The following is a 14967-nucleotide window of genomic DNA, read 5'->3' as shown; positions in this document are numbered from 1 at the left end:
TTTAGTTTGCAGAGCGTTCTCTCAGCATTCAGGAAGACCTCGGTGGGTTCCCTCCCCAGCACCCGAGAACTCTGTCTCAGCACGCAACAAGAAGAGGTCAAAGGTCAAGATTATTTGAGTTTGAGGCCAGTCTGGGATAGGAAAGATTCTGAAAAATGCTTCCAAAACATTTTATCCAAGATTTTAGTTGTTTGAAGGGAAACATCACTTACAGCACAGACCATACTATGTTAACTATGGTTACCTACAATAAACACTAAGCTACTCAGTGGTAGCCATGGTGTATAGATGTTTGCCACTAAAGGTGAACCTCCTAATTAACTCCTGGACACCTCCTGGTTGAAGGAGAGAACCAACTCCTGTAAATTTTTGTCTTATTTTTGCACCTTCACACATGGGACCCACTAAGTAATTAACTGAACATAAGTTTTTAAAAATTTTACTTTTAAAGATTTATTTACTTTTATTTTGATGTAGGTGTTTTGTCTGCATGTTTGACAGCACCACTTGTGTGCAGTGTCCATGGAGGTCAGAGGAGGGCATTGGATTCTCTGTAACTGGACTTAGAGAGTTGTGAGCTGCCATATGGGTGCTGGGAATCTAACCCAAGTTCTTTATGAGAGCAGCAAGTGAGCTTGAGCCCAGAACCATCTTTCCCACCCATAAAGTAAAAACAAAACCAATCCAGTCATTACATAGCAGGGAATCACTCATGAAAGTAATTGTTAAAGCAAGTTGATGAGGATTGGAGAGATGGCTCAGTGGCAAACAACACTTACTGCTCTTCCAGAGGACCCAGGTTCAATTCCCAGCACCCACATCACAAATGTTCCCAAATGCATGGAACTCCAGCTCCAAGGGATATGACATCCTCGTCTGGCTTCCAAAATCACCTACAAACATGTGCACACACAGACATGGGGGAGAACAGGGCATAAAAAAGGAAATAAACAAGCAAAGCATTTAGAAAGTGCCTGAGGTTTTACCTGACACCATAGGCAATTCTCTTCTGACCCAGGAATTCAGAAAATGTTCTCCCTGAGGGAAAGAAATTCAGGTTACTAACTGATTTATAAAATAGACGTCTGTCTGTGAGCTGCAACTGAAGGACTCCCCCGCCCCCAAGCACTAAAGCGACATTTCACTAGAGCAGCGGAAGTGTTGGCAAAGCAGACCTTTAGTCCGATTTCTGTTGATCTCGGGAATTTTATGCAGTACAGACAGCAGCGAATGTTTACCTGTGCAAATGGGAGCTTTCTCGGGGTCACTCTCAACAGACACGCAGCTCAGCAACAGAACTGCAGTCACACACACAGATGCATTTGGCTCAGGGGGAACTGCGCCATGGGAAGGAAGCTCTCCTCAAAAGGACCTTTCCAACTGGGCAACTCTCCCTCTGAGAAAACTGCGCCCAGACTCTCAGCCCTGCTCTCTGCAGACACAGCCTCTGGGTCATCAGCCATTCCATTCTCCTTTGGCTTCTGTGTGGGCTAAGTTTCCCACCGCTTACCACTAGGAAGTCCCTACTAATGTAGACCCTAGACAACCAGGGGCGGGAGCCAGCTCTGAGAGCCCTGCTGTCACCAGGTACTAGGACAGAAGACTGGGTCGGGCATCCAGACAGAAGCAGCAGAAGGAAGCGAGGGCAGTGGGCTCAGTCAGTGAAGGACGATGAAGGACCCAACGGCAGCCTGAAAATTCACATATACATGGTTCCAGCTGAGCAAGAGAAGATTTTTCATCTCCACTGTGCAGATAAGATGCGGGAGCTTGAATCCATGAAAAAATTAAACTCCTCAATGACTCCACACCAGTGGGAAGAGTTTGCTGCTGTGAATTACCGTAACATGGACAAATCCCTCGTAGCTTTTAATATACTGGGCAATTTCCTCCGAGGATTTCTTACTTCGAAGAAATTCACACCTAAAACATAATTAAAGTTATCTCAATACTATGATGAACATTTTCTGTATTACAATAAATATTTGCTAAAATCCTATCAAATTGTTGAATTTGATCTTTTAATAAAACTGCCAAAATTTTTCCTCACAGCTTCCTCAGGAGGATTAACATCATGCTGCTAGAAACATTTAAATCATATTACTGATAAGATATATAAATATTTGAAATAAAACCTGTGTCAGTTAGTCTTTTGTCAACTTGACACAAGCTGGAGTCATCTGGGAAGAGGGAGCCACGGTTGGGAAAATCCCTCTATCAGATTAGCCTGTAGTCCAGTCTGGGCATTTTCTCAATTAATGAGAGACGTGGGAAGACCCAGTCCACTGTGGGCAGTGCCACCCTGGGCAGGGGTCCTGAGAAGCATAAGAAAAGCAGCTGGGCATGAGCCTGGGAGCAAGGCAGTAAGCAGTGCTCTTTCATGGCGTCTGTCTGTCCCTGCTTTTGTTCTTGCCCTGATGTCCCTCCACGGTGGATGGTAATCTGGACATGTAAGCCAAATGAACCCCTTCCCTCTCAGGCTGCTTTGGGTCATGGCCCAGCAGAGATCAACAGCAACAGAAAGAAAACAATAGGAAACCTTCATCTTGTTTTAATTTTCTTTCAACACAGGCTCTCCTTCTGTTGCGGTGGTGATGTCATGCTCAAGCACAGCCTGGACTGCAGGCCTACACTGCTGCAGCCGCTGTTCTCTTCTTGAAACAAATAGGCAAGAGAATCAACGATAGTGATTCTCAGTCAGTAGAGTGTGGGGCGCGCGCGCGCACACACACACACACACACACACACACAATGTAAAGAATCCCAAGGGCTGGAAGAAGCAGAGCCTCTGAACACTTACTAAGATATTTAATGGCATTAGGTATTGAAGCTCATCTTTTTAGGAGTCATAATGACACTGTGGTTCTTTTCTCTTTATTAGTCATGATTTAAAGGCATATGCTAAAAGAATAACAAATGGAACCATGCGTTAGCTGGAACGTGCTTTGACATAACCTTATCAGCACTATTCCCAGCAGATGGCAGGAAAGACACAGGATAAATTTGATTCGAGTAGGCCGGGGCAGGTGCTCTCTACTTTGCGAGATAACATGATGAAAGTCTGGAAACTAGGTACAGGAATGAACCTGTATGTTGCACAATCAAAAACAATAGACATAAAAAAACACCACTGAACGCATTATGAAAAATAACTAAAATATGTTCCTTCCCTAAGTAGGGTGAAAGACCACTGTAATTACAAATACTCCGAATCTCTGAAATAAAATACACCTGTTTTCCCTCCTTTGGCACTGCTGTGTGGTCACCTAGGCATCTGGTCTCCTTGTAATTTTTTTTTTTAAACCAGAAAATGGCCTTGAACTCCTGATTCTATCGCCTCTACCCTGGTCATGCTGGGATTACAGGTGTGTGCCACCTTGTCCAGCTAGTGTTTTCTTCGTGTATGTTCCGCAGTAAATGAAACCACTTGCAATATCTTAAACAGTGTTATTATTTTCCTTTATTTATTTATTACTTATTATTTCCATTTCCACCCCTTTGCAATTCACTCATTTGTTAGTTAAGGGAAATCATGTAACTGCTACTTGATGAAACATATTGTAGTATTGGGGACAATAAAACAACATTTAGCCAGGCGATGGTGGCACATGCCTTTAATCCCAGCACTCAGGAGGCTGAAGCAGGTGGATCTCTGTGAATTTGAGGCCTTCCTGGTCTACAGAGTGAGATACAGGACAGTCAGGACTACTCAGAGAAACCCTGTTTGGGTAGAAACAAAACCAAACATTTAGTAACGGCTGGAAGGGAATGGAGAGCATGCACGTCATACTTGCAGAGACGTGAGTTCAGCACCTAGCACCCACTTCTTATGGCCACCTGGAACTGCAGCTCTAAGGTTCTAAGGTGGCCTCCATGGGCACCTGTACTAACTTGTACATACACACCGTCCCCTGAATAATTAAAAACAAAATGCTGGACCTGGAAAGATGCCTTGGTAGGTAAAATACCTCAGCATAACCACAAAAGTGTGATATTGAATCTGTATTGACTCTGTAAATTCAGGACCCAGTCCACCATGTCTCTAACCCTAACCCTGGAGGAATGGAGTCAGGCAGATCCCAGGTTGCCTATCTCAAAATATAAGGCAGAGAATGATGGAGGGCAGGAACCTATACGAACATTGACCTCCCCACAGACATGGATGAATACACATCCATACACTATATACCAACACACCACACACATAAACTCACTCTATACACACCAACACACATCACAGAAAGTATAAAAATGAAAGAATGATAAAGCGAAAATAACATAAAAGAGAAAGAACCATTTAAGTTCATGTGATTTAAAGTTTTCACTATGTGAGCAGATCTTCCTTGTTTGAAAAATTCTGCGATGATCCCGTTTTAGATATGAGAAACATCAGAACTCGTGTGGTACTCCAACAATGTTGGTCTTTTCTCTCTAGGCTCATCTTGCTAAAAACAAACAAACAAACAAATGAAACCAAACCAAAAATAAAAACTGAAAATACAAATGAAGTGTTTGCTTACTTGGGGAACCACTTGGCATGCTCCTTCCAAGGATCGTCTCCTTCTTCCCAGTTTCCCAAGCATCCAGCGCAGGAGAAACACTGCACGGTGTCCCGTTTACCTACAATGCAGTGACGTGTTCTGACTGGCCAGCAATGGCACCAGGTGCGACCTTGGAGCTGATCATATTATAGCAGAACAGACAGACCCCAGCATGCCTGTTCTTCCATGACCCCTCAGGCTGGATCCCTGTCCACAGTCCCACTGCCCTAAATGACCCCCTCTGAGTTCTGGACCTCCGTCCCCAGCATGGCTTTCCTCCATATACACTACCCTCACACGATGGCTTCGCAGACAGAAGCCACTCTTTAGCTTTCAGGATCAAAGGGATGGAGATGCTAGGATTTGCTAAAATGATGCCATTAGAAGGCCTAAGTGTCACGTTTGCTGCATTGTTTCTATGGAAACAGGAACATTTCATTAGTTCTTTGAACCTCAGTGAAGTCACCTGTGAAATGTGGGAAAGGACAAACTGGTTGAATTATAATTAGTGCTCAATCCATGCACAGCTTACATAAGTGGGTCCCCAGCACACCACAGACGCTGCTATAACGTCATCCACATCTCTCCTAACACCTGGTGTGTGGCTAAGGCATTTCAAAGTGCAGTGTTGTCAAAGGCAGCTTGCCTCTGGATGGGGGTTAAACAAGTACAAAGAGCATCCTTCCAAAACTAAAGAAATGAAATAAATCAAGGAAATACACAATTAATAGTATTCGTGAAACTAGAGGACAGTGGGACTGGTCTATCTCATGATCCATTTTCAGCACCTTATGAATTGAACTAAGGTTTTCTGCAGTCTATTTAGCTTTGTTTTCAATTGCTGGCACTAAGCAATGGCTAAGTTAGCCCTCTTGTAATGAGCTACACCCTCAACTTCAGGTTCATAGTTTCTCAGGCCCGCATTTACAGAAAAGATCCTTGTGTTTTACACATATTTGGCAAGATAATAGTGCTACACTAAAAGTAAATTAAAGAGAGAGGAAAACTATTAAAGTGGATGTTTAATTAACCAGATCTCCTCTGCCACAATTAACAAATAAGGAATGATTAACAAGAGGTAGTGGAAGAAGAGGAGGATGGGAAGGAGCAAGAGTAGTCGGAGAAGGTAGAGGAAGAGCAGAGGAGGAGGAAGAAGGAGAAGAAGAAGAAGAAAAGAGGAATGAAGGGATGGAGAGATGGCTCAGTGGTTAAGAGGGCTCTTGTAGGGGACTGGAGTTGGGTTCCCCGCACCAACTTCAGACAGTTCACAATCACTGGAATCCACTCTTCCCAAGGGTCTGATGTTCTTCTCTGGACCCTACGGACCCCTCCACTCACAAGTGAAAATCCCCCACCCCCTCACACAAGTACATATTTTTTTTTTTAGAAAAATGGAAACTAAACTTCATATTTTACAGAAACACATCACACAATGGGATCCAGTTACCTGTAAAGACGAAGCCAGCTGCTGAGAGCACACGTGGCGATGTCCCATGGGCATAGAACGGCCAGTTCTCAAAGGACTCCAGTCTGGCCTCCTCTTCTTGGTACCTTGCTTTGCCGCCCCTCAGTTTCTCTGGACTTTTCACCCTTATGTCATACTTGCCAATGTTCCCAACATCTTTGCCCAAAAGGAACGCACATTCAGGACGCAATTTCTTGTGGCTTTCTATGGGAAGATTCCTGAGTCTGGTGCAAAAGAGGATTAAGCTACAGCAGAAGCACTGAACCCCAAGTTTCACCCCAGTATAGTAAAACCCAGCAGCTGCCATCTCCTGTGGCGTCCATGATCTGAATGTGTCATAGGTCACGAAAGTCTTTAATCGTTTGGCTTCACTGCGCATTTGTGGGTTAAAACCTTTCTTCATTTTCATTCGTAATGCATGGTCTTCTTCTTGTTGTCTTTTTAAGACCTGAAGTGCATCCACACCCAGAAGAGCAGATAACTCGGAGGCCGATTCATCATCGAATTCACAAATCCTCTCCTCAAAGGCTTCTCCCTGGGTGGCCATTTCTAATGGAGAAAGGAAAGCAGATGATTGGTGTCTGTGATATATTTATTATAAAGTGTGTGTCTCAGGGCTAGAGAGACAGCTCAATGATAGAGTGGCTTGCCACAAGCCCAGTGAGTTCAGCTGGCTCCCCTGCAACCTTCATGGTAAGTAGAGGCAAACAACTCTTATGAGCTGACCTTTGCAAAGCAGGTAACCTAGGCCAAAGTAGGTCTGAGGCAACAAATCCCACAGGAGTGGAACTGAACCAGCTACCTAGGCTGGAGTGGCCCTGAGAAAGCAAGCTCCATGGGAGCAGGAGCGGATCCAGTCCAGGGACATTTTGTGGATCAGGACTGAGCCAGCAACCTCGGCCAGAGCAGACCTGAGACAACAAACTCCACAGGAATAGGTACAAGGAAGCAACCACTGAGTGAGTGAGCCAGAGCCAGAGACTGCTGAAGGTCTGGATGTGAATTTGCAACCTCCGAGAGAGTAGACCTAAGCCGGGACCCCTGTGGGTCTGGGCATGAATCTAGGACCTCCAATGAACTAGGCCTGAGCCAGGACCTTTGTGGGTCCGGGTGTTGGTCTGGGACATTAAAGAGAACAGGCAGGATCCCAAAACCTCTGCACGTCCAAGGGTGAGCCTGGGATTTCTGATGGAGTAAGCCTGAGCTAGGTCCTCTGCATCTGAGCGCACCCAAGCCAGGGAACTCTGAGGGAGTAGACTGAAGCCAGAGTCCTTTACAGAACCAATCCCAAGCCAGGGACCTCTGCAGGAATAAATCCAGTCCAGGGATATTTACAGAAACAGGTCTGAGCCAAAAACCTAGGCTAGAACAGGCCTGAGACAACTCCAAGGGAACAGAGTAAAGCCTGGGAGTGCTGAGGGACCTCCATGAACTGTGGCACTAACTGTACCATAAGGAACAGCCATCTGAGCCTTGGATTCACTGGCACCTAGAAGATTAATCAACAGAATCACAAACAGCCCAAACTATACCTATTAGAGGAAAAGATGAGTAGAAAAGGTAAGAACATATGCAACACCACAAATAGCAACATGACACTAGTAAAACCTAAAGACCCTACAACTGCAAGACTTGAACAACCAAATATAGATGAAGCAGAAGAAAATGACCTAAAAATTAACTTCAGGAGAATGATTGAATCTCTTAAAGAGGAAATGAGAAATTCCTTTAAAGAAATCGAGGAAAAGACAAACAAAAAATTGAAAGACATCAGCAAATCCTTTAAAGGAAACCAAGAAAAAGCAATTATACATATGAAAGAAAGTATCCAAGACTTGAAAACTGAAATAGAGACAATAAAAAACATAAGCTGAGGGAATTATAGAGACTGAAATCATGAGAAAATGATCAGGAATCACAAATGTGAGCATGAACAGCAGAATACAAGAGATGGAAGAGAGAATCTCAAACACTGAAGATATAATAGAGGAAACAGACTCATCAGTTAAAGAAAATGTTAAATTTAACAAAGGCTTACCCCAAAATATCAAGAAAATATTGGACACCATGTAGAGGCCAAACCTAAGAATAATAGGTATAGAAGAAGGAGAAGAAGTTCAAATCAAAAGCACAGAAAATATATTTAACAAAACCATAGAAGAAAACTTTCCCCACCTAAAGAAAGATATGCCTATGAAGATTCAAGATGCTTACAGAACACCAAACAAACTGGATCAAAAAAAGTCCCCTCGCCAAATAATAATTAAAGCACTAAACATACAGAATAAAGAAAGAATATTAAAAGCTGCAAAGGAAAAAGGCCAAGTAACATATAAAGGCAGACCTATCATAATTACATCTGACTTCTCATTGAAGACAATGAAATCAAAAGATCATGGTGAAGTGTTATGTAGACATTCAGAGACCACGGATGCCAGCCCAGACTACTATACCCAGCAAAACTGTCAATCACCATAGAAGGACAAAACAAGATATTCCATGATAAAACCAGATGTAACCAATACCTATCCAGAAACTCAGCCCTACAGAAAACACTAGAAGGAAAACTCCAACCCAAGGAAGTTGGCTATATCAACAAAATCACAGACAATTGATGGTCTCATAGCAGGAAATCCCAAAAAAGAGAAAACCACACAAATTAACATTACCAACAATGAAAACTAAATTAACAGGAGATAGCAATCACTGGTCATAAATATCCTTAATATAAGTGGACTCAACTCACCTCTAAAAAGGCACAGGCTTACAGATTTGCTGTGAAAACAGAATCCATCCTTTTTCTACATACAAGAAATATACCTCTGGGGCTGGCGGGATGGCTCAGTGGTTAAGAGCACAGATTGCTCTTCCAGAGGACCGGGGTTCAATTCCCAGCACCCACATGGCAGCTTGCAGCTGTCTGTAACTCCAGTTCCAGAGAATCTGACATCATTATACCAATGTACATGAAATAAGGTTAAATAAAGTTGTTGTTTTTTTTTAAAAAAAAAAAAGAAATACACCTCAACCTCAAAGACAGACATCATCTCAGAGTAAAGGATTGGGAAAAAATATTCCAATAATATGGCCCTAAGAAACAAGCTGGTATAGCTATCCTAATATCTAACAAAATAGACTTCAAGCTAAAATCAATCAAAAGAGATGAAGGACATTTCATGTAAGTCACAGGAAAAATCCATCAAGAGGAAATCTTAATACTGAACAGCTATGCCCCGAATACAAGGGCACCCTCATATGTAAAAGAAACGCTTCTAAAGCTTAAGTAACACATTAAACCCCACACACTAATAGTGGTAGACTTCAACACTCCACTCTCACCACTGGACAGGTCAGTCAGACAAAAAAAGGAGAGAAATAAGGGAACTAACAGATGTTATGACTCAAATGGACTTAACAGACATCTATAGAATATTCCATCCAAATATAAAAGAATATACTTTCTTCTCAGCACCTCATGGAACCTTCTCAAAAATTGACCACATACTCAGTAACAAAAAAACTCAACAAATACAAAAAAAAAATGGAATAATGATGGAGGAAGGTCATTGGCTAATAAAGAAACTGCCTTGGTCCATTTGATTGGCCAGCCGTTAGGTGGAGTAAACAGAATAGAATGCTGGGAAGAAGGGAAGTGAGGTCAGATGCCCTGCCGCTCCAGTCCAGGGCAGACGCGATGAAGCTCCGACCCAGGATGGATGTAGGCTAGAATCTTCCTGGTAAGCGCACCTTGGGGTGCTACACACATTATTAGAAATGGGCTAGTCCAGGTGCAAGAGTTAGCCGAGAAGAGGCTAGATATAATGGGCCAAGCAGTGTTTAAAAGAATACAATTTGTGTGTTGTTATTTCGGGGCATAAGCTAGCTAGGCAGCCAGGAGCTGGGCTGTGGGAAGAGGCCCGCAGCTCCTTCAACAGAATAACCCCATGTATCTTATCAGATCATCATGCTTTAAAACTAGAAATCAACAGCAATACTAATTCCAGAAAACTCACAAACACATGGAAATTAAACAATGCTCACATGAATCATCAATGGGTCAAGGAAGAAATAAAGAAAGAAATTAAAGACTTCCTAAAATTCAATGAAAATGACCACACAACATACCAAAATTTTTGGGATACAATGAAAGCAGTGTTAATAGGAAAGTTCATAGCACTAAAGCCTACACAAAGAAGCTGGAAAAATCCCACACTAGTGAATTAACAGAATATTTGAAAATTTTAGAACAAAAAGAAGCAAACTCACCCAAGAGAATTAGACGGCAGGAAATAATCAAATTGAGAGCTGAAATCAACGAAATAGAAACAAGGAAAATACAAAGAATCAATGAGACAAAGAATTGGTTCTCGAGAAAAATCAACAAAATAGAGAAAACTTTATCCAAACTAACTAAAAGGCACAAAGAGAATATACAAAATAACAAAACCAGAAATTAAAAGTGGGACATAACAGACATGGAGGAAATACAGAGAATCATCAGATCATATTTCAAAAGTCTGTACTTCACAAAATTGGAAAACTTAAAGGAAATGAACAACTTTCTGGATAAATACCACTTACCAAAATTAAATCAAGACCAGATAGGCAAATTAAGCACACCTATAACTGATAAAGAAATAGAAACAGTCTTCAGAAGTCTCCCAACCAAAAAAAAAGCCCAGTTCCAGATGGTTTGAGCTCAGAATTCTACAAGATTTTCAAAGAAGAAATAATACCAATACTCCTCTAATTGTTCCACACAATAAAAACAGAAGGAACATTGTCAAACTCTTTTTATGAAGCTACAATTACCCTGATAGCCAAACCACATAAAGACATTAATAAGAAAGAGAATTGCAGACCAATCTCACTCATGAACATTGATGCAAAAATACTAAATAAAATACTGACAAATTGAATCCAAGAACACATCAGAACCATCATCCACCATGATCAGAAATGCAGGGATGGTTCAACATATGAAAATTTGTCAACATAATTTACCATATAAACAAAAAGAAAAATAAAAACCACATGATCATCTCATTAGATGCTGAAAAAGCTTATGATAAAGTACAACATCCCTTCATGATAAAGGTCTTGGAGAGAGCAGGAATATAAGGAACATACCTAAACATAATAAAGGTAACATACAGCAAGACAACAGTCAACGTCAAACTAAATGGAGAGAAACTCCCAGCAATTCCACTGAAATCAGGACAAGACAATGTTGTCCACTCTCTCCATATCTATTCAATATAGTCCTTGAGGTCCTAGCTAGAGCAATAAGACAACAAAAGGAGACCAAGAGGATATAAATTGGAAAAGAAGAAGACAAACTCTCACTATTTATGGATGATATGATAGTTTATATAAGCAATACCAAAAATTCTACCAAGGAACTTCTATCACTCATAAACACTCCTCAGTAATGTAGCAGGATACAAGATTAATTTAAAAAAATCAGTAGCCCTCTTGTACACAGATGATAAATGTGCTGAGAAAGAAATCAGAGAAACATCACCCTTCACAATTGCCACAAATAGGATAAAATATCTCAGAGTAACTCATAAAATATCTCAGAGTAAGCAAACAAGTAGAAGACTTGTCTGATAAGAACTTTAAATCTTTGAAGAGAGAAATTGAAGAAGACACCAGAAAGTAGAAAGATCTCCCATTCTCTTGGGTATGTAGAATTAACATAGTAACAATGGCAATCTTATCAAAACAATCTACAGTTTCAATGCAATGCCCAGCAAAATCCCAGCAAAATTCTTCACAGACCTTGAAAGAACAGTACTCAATTTCATATGGAAAAGCAAAAACCCAGGATAGCCAAAACAATCCTGTACAATAAAAGAACTTCTGGAGGCATCACAATCCCCGACTTCAAACTCTACTACAGAGCTTAGTACTGAATATAGTCTGGTATTTGCATAAGAACAGACAGGAGGACCAATGGAACTGAATCAATTAATAAATGGGACCTCCTGAAACTGAAAAGCTTCTGGAAAGCAAAGGACATAGTCAACAAGACAAAATGACAGCCTACAGAATGGGAAAATATCTTCACTAACCCCACATCAGACAAAGATATACAAAAAATATACAAAGAATTGAAGAAATTGGTCACCAAAAGAACAAATAATCCATTTTAAAAAATGGAGTACAGACCTAAACAGAGAACTCTCAACAGAGGAATCGAAAATGGCTAAAAGACACTTAAGGAAATGCTCAACATCCTTAATCATCAGAGAAATGCAAATGAAAACAACTCTGAGATTCCATCTTACACCTGTAAGAATGGCCAAAATAAAAAACACCGATGACAACTTATGCTGGAGAGGTTGTGGGGGAAAAGAGAACATTCTTGTGTTGCTGTTGGGAATGCAAGCTGGTACAACCCTTTTGGATGTCAGTGTGGTGATTTCTCAGAAAATTAAAAAAAAAAAAACCTTCCTCAAGACCCAGTAATACCACTTTTGGGTATATATCCAAAGGATGCTCAATCGTGCCGCAAGGACATGTGCACAACTATGTTCATAGCAACATCGTTCACCATAGCCAGAATCTGGAAACAACCTAAATGTCCCTCAACCGAAGAATGGATGAGGGAAATGTAGTACTTTTACACAATGGAGTACTACACAGTAGAAAAAATGATATCTTGAATTTTGCAGGCAAATGGATGGATCTAAAAAACAACATTTTGAGTGAGGTAACCCAGACCCAGAAAGACAATTATCACATGTACTCACTCATGAGTGACTTTTAAACATAAATCAAAGAAAACCACCCCACAAACCACAATCCCAGAGGACCTAGACAACAATGAGGACCCTAAGAGAGACATACATGGATCTAATCTACATGGGAAGTAGAAAAAGCCAAGATCTCTAGAGTAAATTGGGAGTATTGGGACCTTGGCAGAGGGTTGAAGGGGAGAGGAGAGGCAGGGAGAAGAACAGAGAAAAATTTAGAACTCAACAATCAATAAAAATATCAATAAAAGTAAAAAATAAAAAATAAAGAGAAAAAAATCCAACCTCATCACTAGAAATGTTCTGCAGGGGTCCTTCTGGAGTTCTGTCAGTCCTCAGGACACTTGACAATGTGACTCAACAACTGTGATTTTACAGTTGTCTCTGGATAGCCCCACCCCCTTACAGTCTGCCTGGGGATCATGAGACAAAGTTCATGTTCTTTTCTATAGACACAATTGCTCAACTCTTGCATCCTGTTCCTTTTCTTTAGAAGGAACTGGCCAAGACTTGGCAGCCCACGGCTTTGCTTAGTTGCTTTCATTTTCACTAGCACAACCTGTACTTACCGTTACTGTTGCTAGGATAAAACTCCGTGATAAAGAAGCTCACAGAAAATACGGTTTGTTCTGGCTTACAGTTGAAGATACATTTCCACCGTGGCACAGGAGACTTGGTGTCAGGAGCAGGAAGCCAGCCGATCACAAAGCATCAACAGCAAGGAAGCAGAGAAAATGACTGGGAAATGGCACCAGGCTATAAAGTCTCAAGGCCTGTCCTTAGTGACCCACTTCCTCCACCAGGCTCCGCCTCTTAAAGGTTCCAAAATCTTACCAACTAGCAGCCCAGCAGGAAGCCAAATGCTCAAACACGTGAGCTGCTCATAGGAGACTTTTTGCATTCAGACCACAGCATCACCAGACACAGCGTCCTCCCCTAACATCTGTGTGAATACCTCTTCCCACACTCTCCTCCTTGTCTTCTTTCTTTTTAATTTTCTAAAATGATTTTACTGATCATGTGTCTGTGCACATGGACTATTTTTTGATCTATCCTAGGAAGCCACCAGGATCCAATGGAATTTTCACCTTAATGACTTAATTCTAATCACCTTACTTAGATCCTGTTATGTCCAAGTTATTGGTCCTCCAATAAATTCACAAATCCCAGGTCCCGATGCAAATGACATGAGAGTTTTCAATTATATAACTTGAGTTTGGACTACTCCACCATACCAACACAGTGGGTGACGGAAGTGCAGTGGCGAGCCCAGGGAAGGGGCGAACTCTTAAATGGGGAAAGCCTTAATCAGGGGAGTTTATGTCCAGTTGTCTTGGGATTGGGTAAGGAGGGCATAAAGTAAGGTAGTGTCTGAAACCATTGGTCAATTGGGTCATTGGGTATGAAGACCCTAACAAAGAGCCATTAATAACTGACAAGGTATGTTCAAGGACATGATGCCTCCTAGGGACATCTGGACTTCGTTAAATTTTATGGCTCTGCTCCCTGGCTTCTTAATTGACTATTTTCAGGGTATCTGTTCAAATTCTGCTATCACAGCACATTTTTGAAGCTGAAATCGGCCCCTCTGCTCATTATATGACTTAAGATGAAGCCCTTTCTTTAAAATGGAGTTTGCAAAGTCAGGTCCTCACAATCGTACCTCAAAACACAATAAAATTCCCACTCCTTGACTGACTCTTACAACAAGTATTCCATTTCAACAGGACCCTTTGCAGAACACTCAAACCACAGTGGGATGGATAATCTTGGTTCTCAACTTGACCACATCTGGAATCAAGTAAAATGCAAGCTCTGGGCTTTTCTGTGAAGGATTTTCTTGATCAGGTTATCTGAAGCAGAAAGACTCGTCGTAAAGGGGGCAGTACTCTCTGGTGGCAGCACAAGATAAAAGAACATGGAAGAAGGAAGCTGCTTTTCGCTTGAGCCCTCACTCTCTCTGGCAAGTTCATCTATCCTATTGCCACCATGGCATTCCTTCACTGGTACTAGAGCCAACTTCTTCATCATTAAAATGTAGCCTGAAGAGCAGCAACTCTCCAGGATCCTCCAGGACTCCAGGGCCAGACTGGGGCTGCTGAGACATCCAGCCTTGGAGACTGAACAACTACCAGATTTTTGATCTCATGGTGTAAGACAGCCAGATCAGTCATCCCAGCAAGGGAGCTGAGTCCTGAAT

General features: G+C 41.6%; 1 protein-coding gene across 2 annotated transcripts in view; it reads right to left on the bottom strand.

Moving 5' to 3' along the window:
• LOC121455872 (baculoviral IAP repeat-containing protein 1b-like) overlaps window positions 1–13506 on the bottom strand; it is a 47342-nt gene extending 33836 nt beyond the window's left edge. The window contains exons 1-5 of one of the 2 annotated variants that reach the window (XM_041663635.1): window positions 13406–13506; window positions 5989–6555; window positions 4521–4620; window positions 1842–1923; window positions 987–1038 (exon numbers count right to left, since the gene is read on the bottom strand). In XM_041663635.1, the coding sequence (XP_041519569.1) occupies window positions 987–1038; window positions 1842–1923; window positions 4521–4620; window positions 5989–6553 (799 nt within the window). In that variant the 5' untranslated portion in view covers window positions 6554–6555; window positions 13406–13506. Of the gene's footprint in view, window positions 1–986; window positions 1039–1841; window positions 1924–4520; window positions 4621–5988; window positions 6556–13336 lie in introns of both variants that reach the window. The other variant, XM_041663634.1, reaches the window with a different exon arrangement.
• Between the last annotated feature and the right edge of the window lie 1461 nt (window positions 13507–14967).

Source organism: Microtus oregoni, unplaced genomic scaffold (genome assembly GCF_018167655.1).
Source record: "Microtus oregoni isolate MIOR12 unplaced genomic scaffold, Mior012 000014F_ref0000157, whole genome shotgun sequence".
Classification (NCBI taxonomy): Eukaryota; Metazoa; Chordata; class Mammalia; order Rodentia; family Cricetidae; genus Microtus; species Microtus oregoni.
The sequence above is the reverse complement of the archived record's forward strand: the minus strand, read 5'-3'. Positions and strand labels throughout refer to the sequence as shown.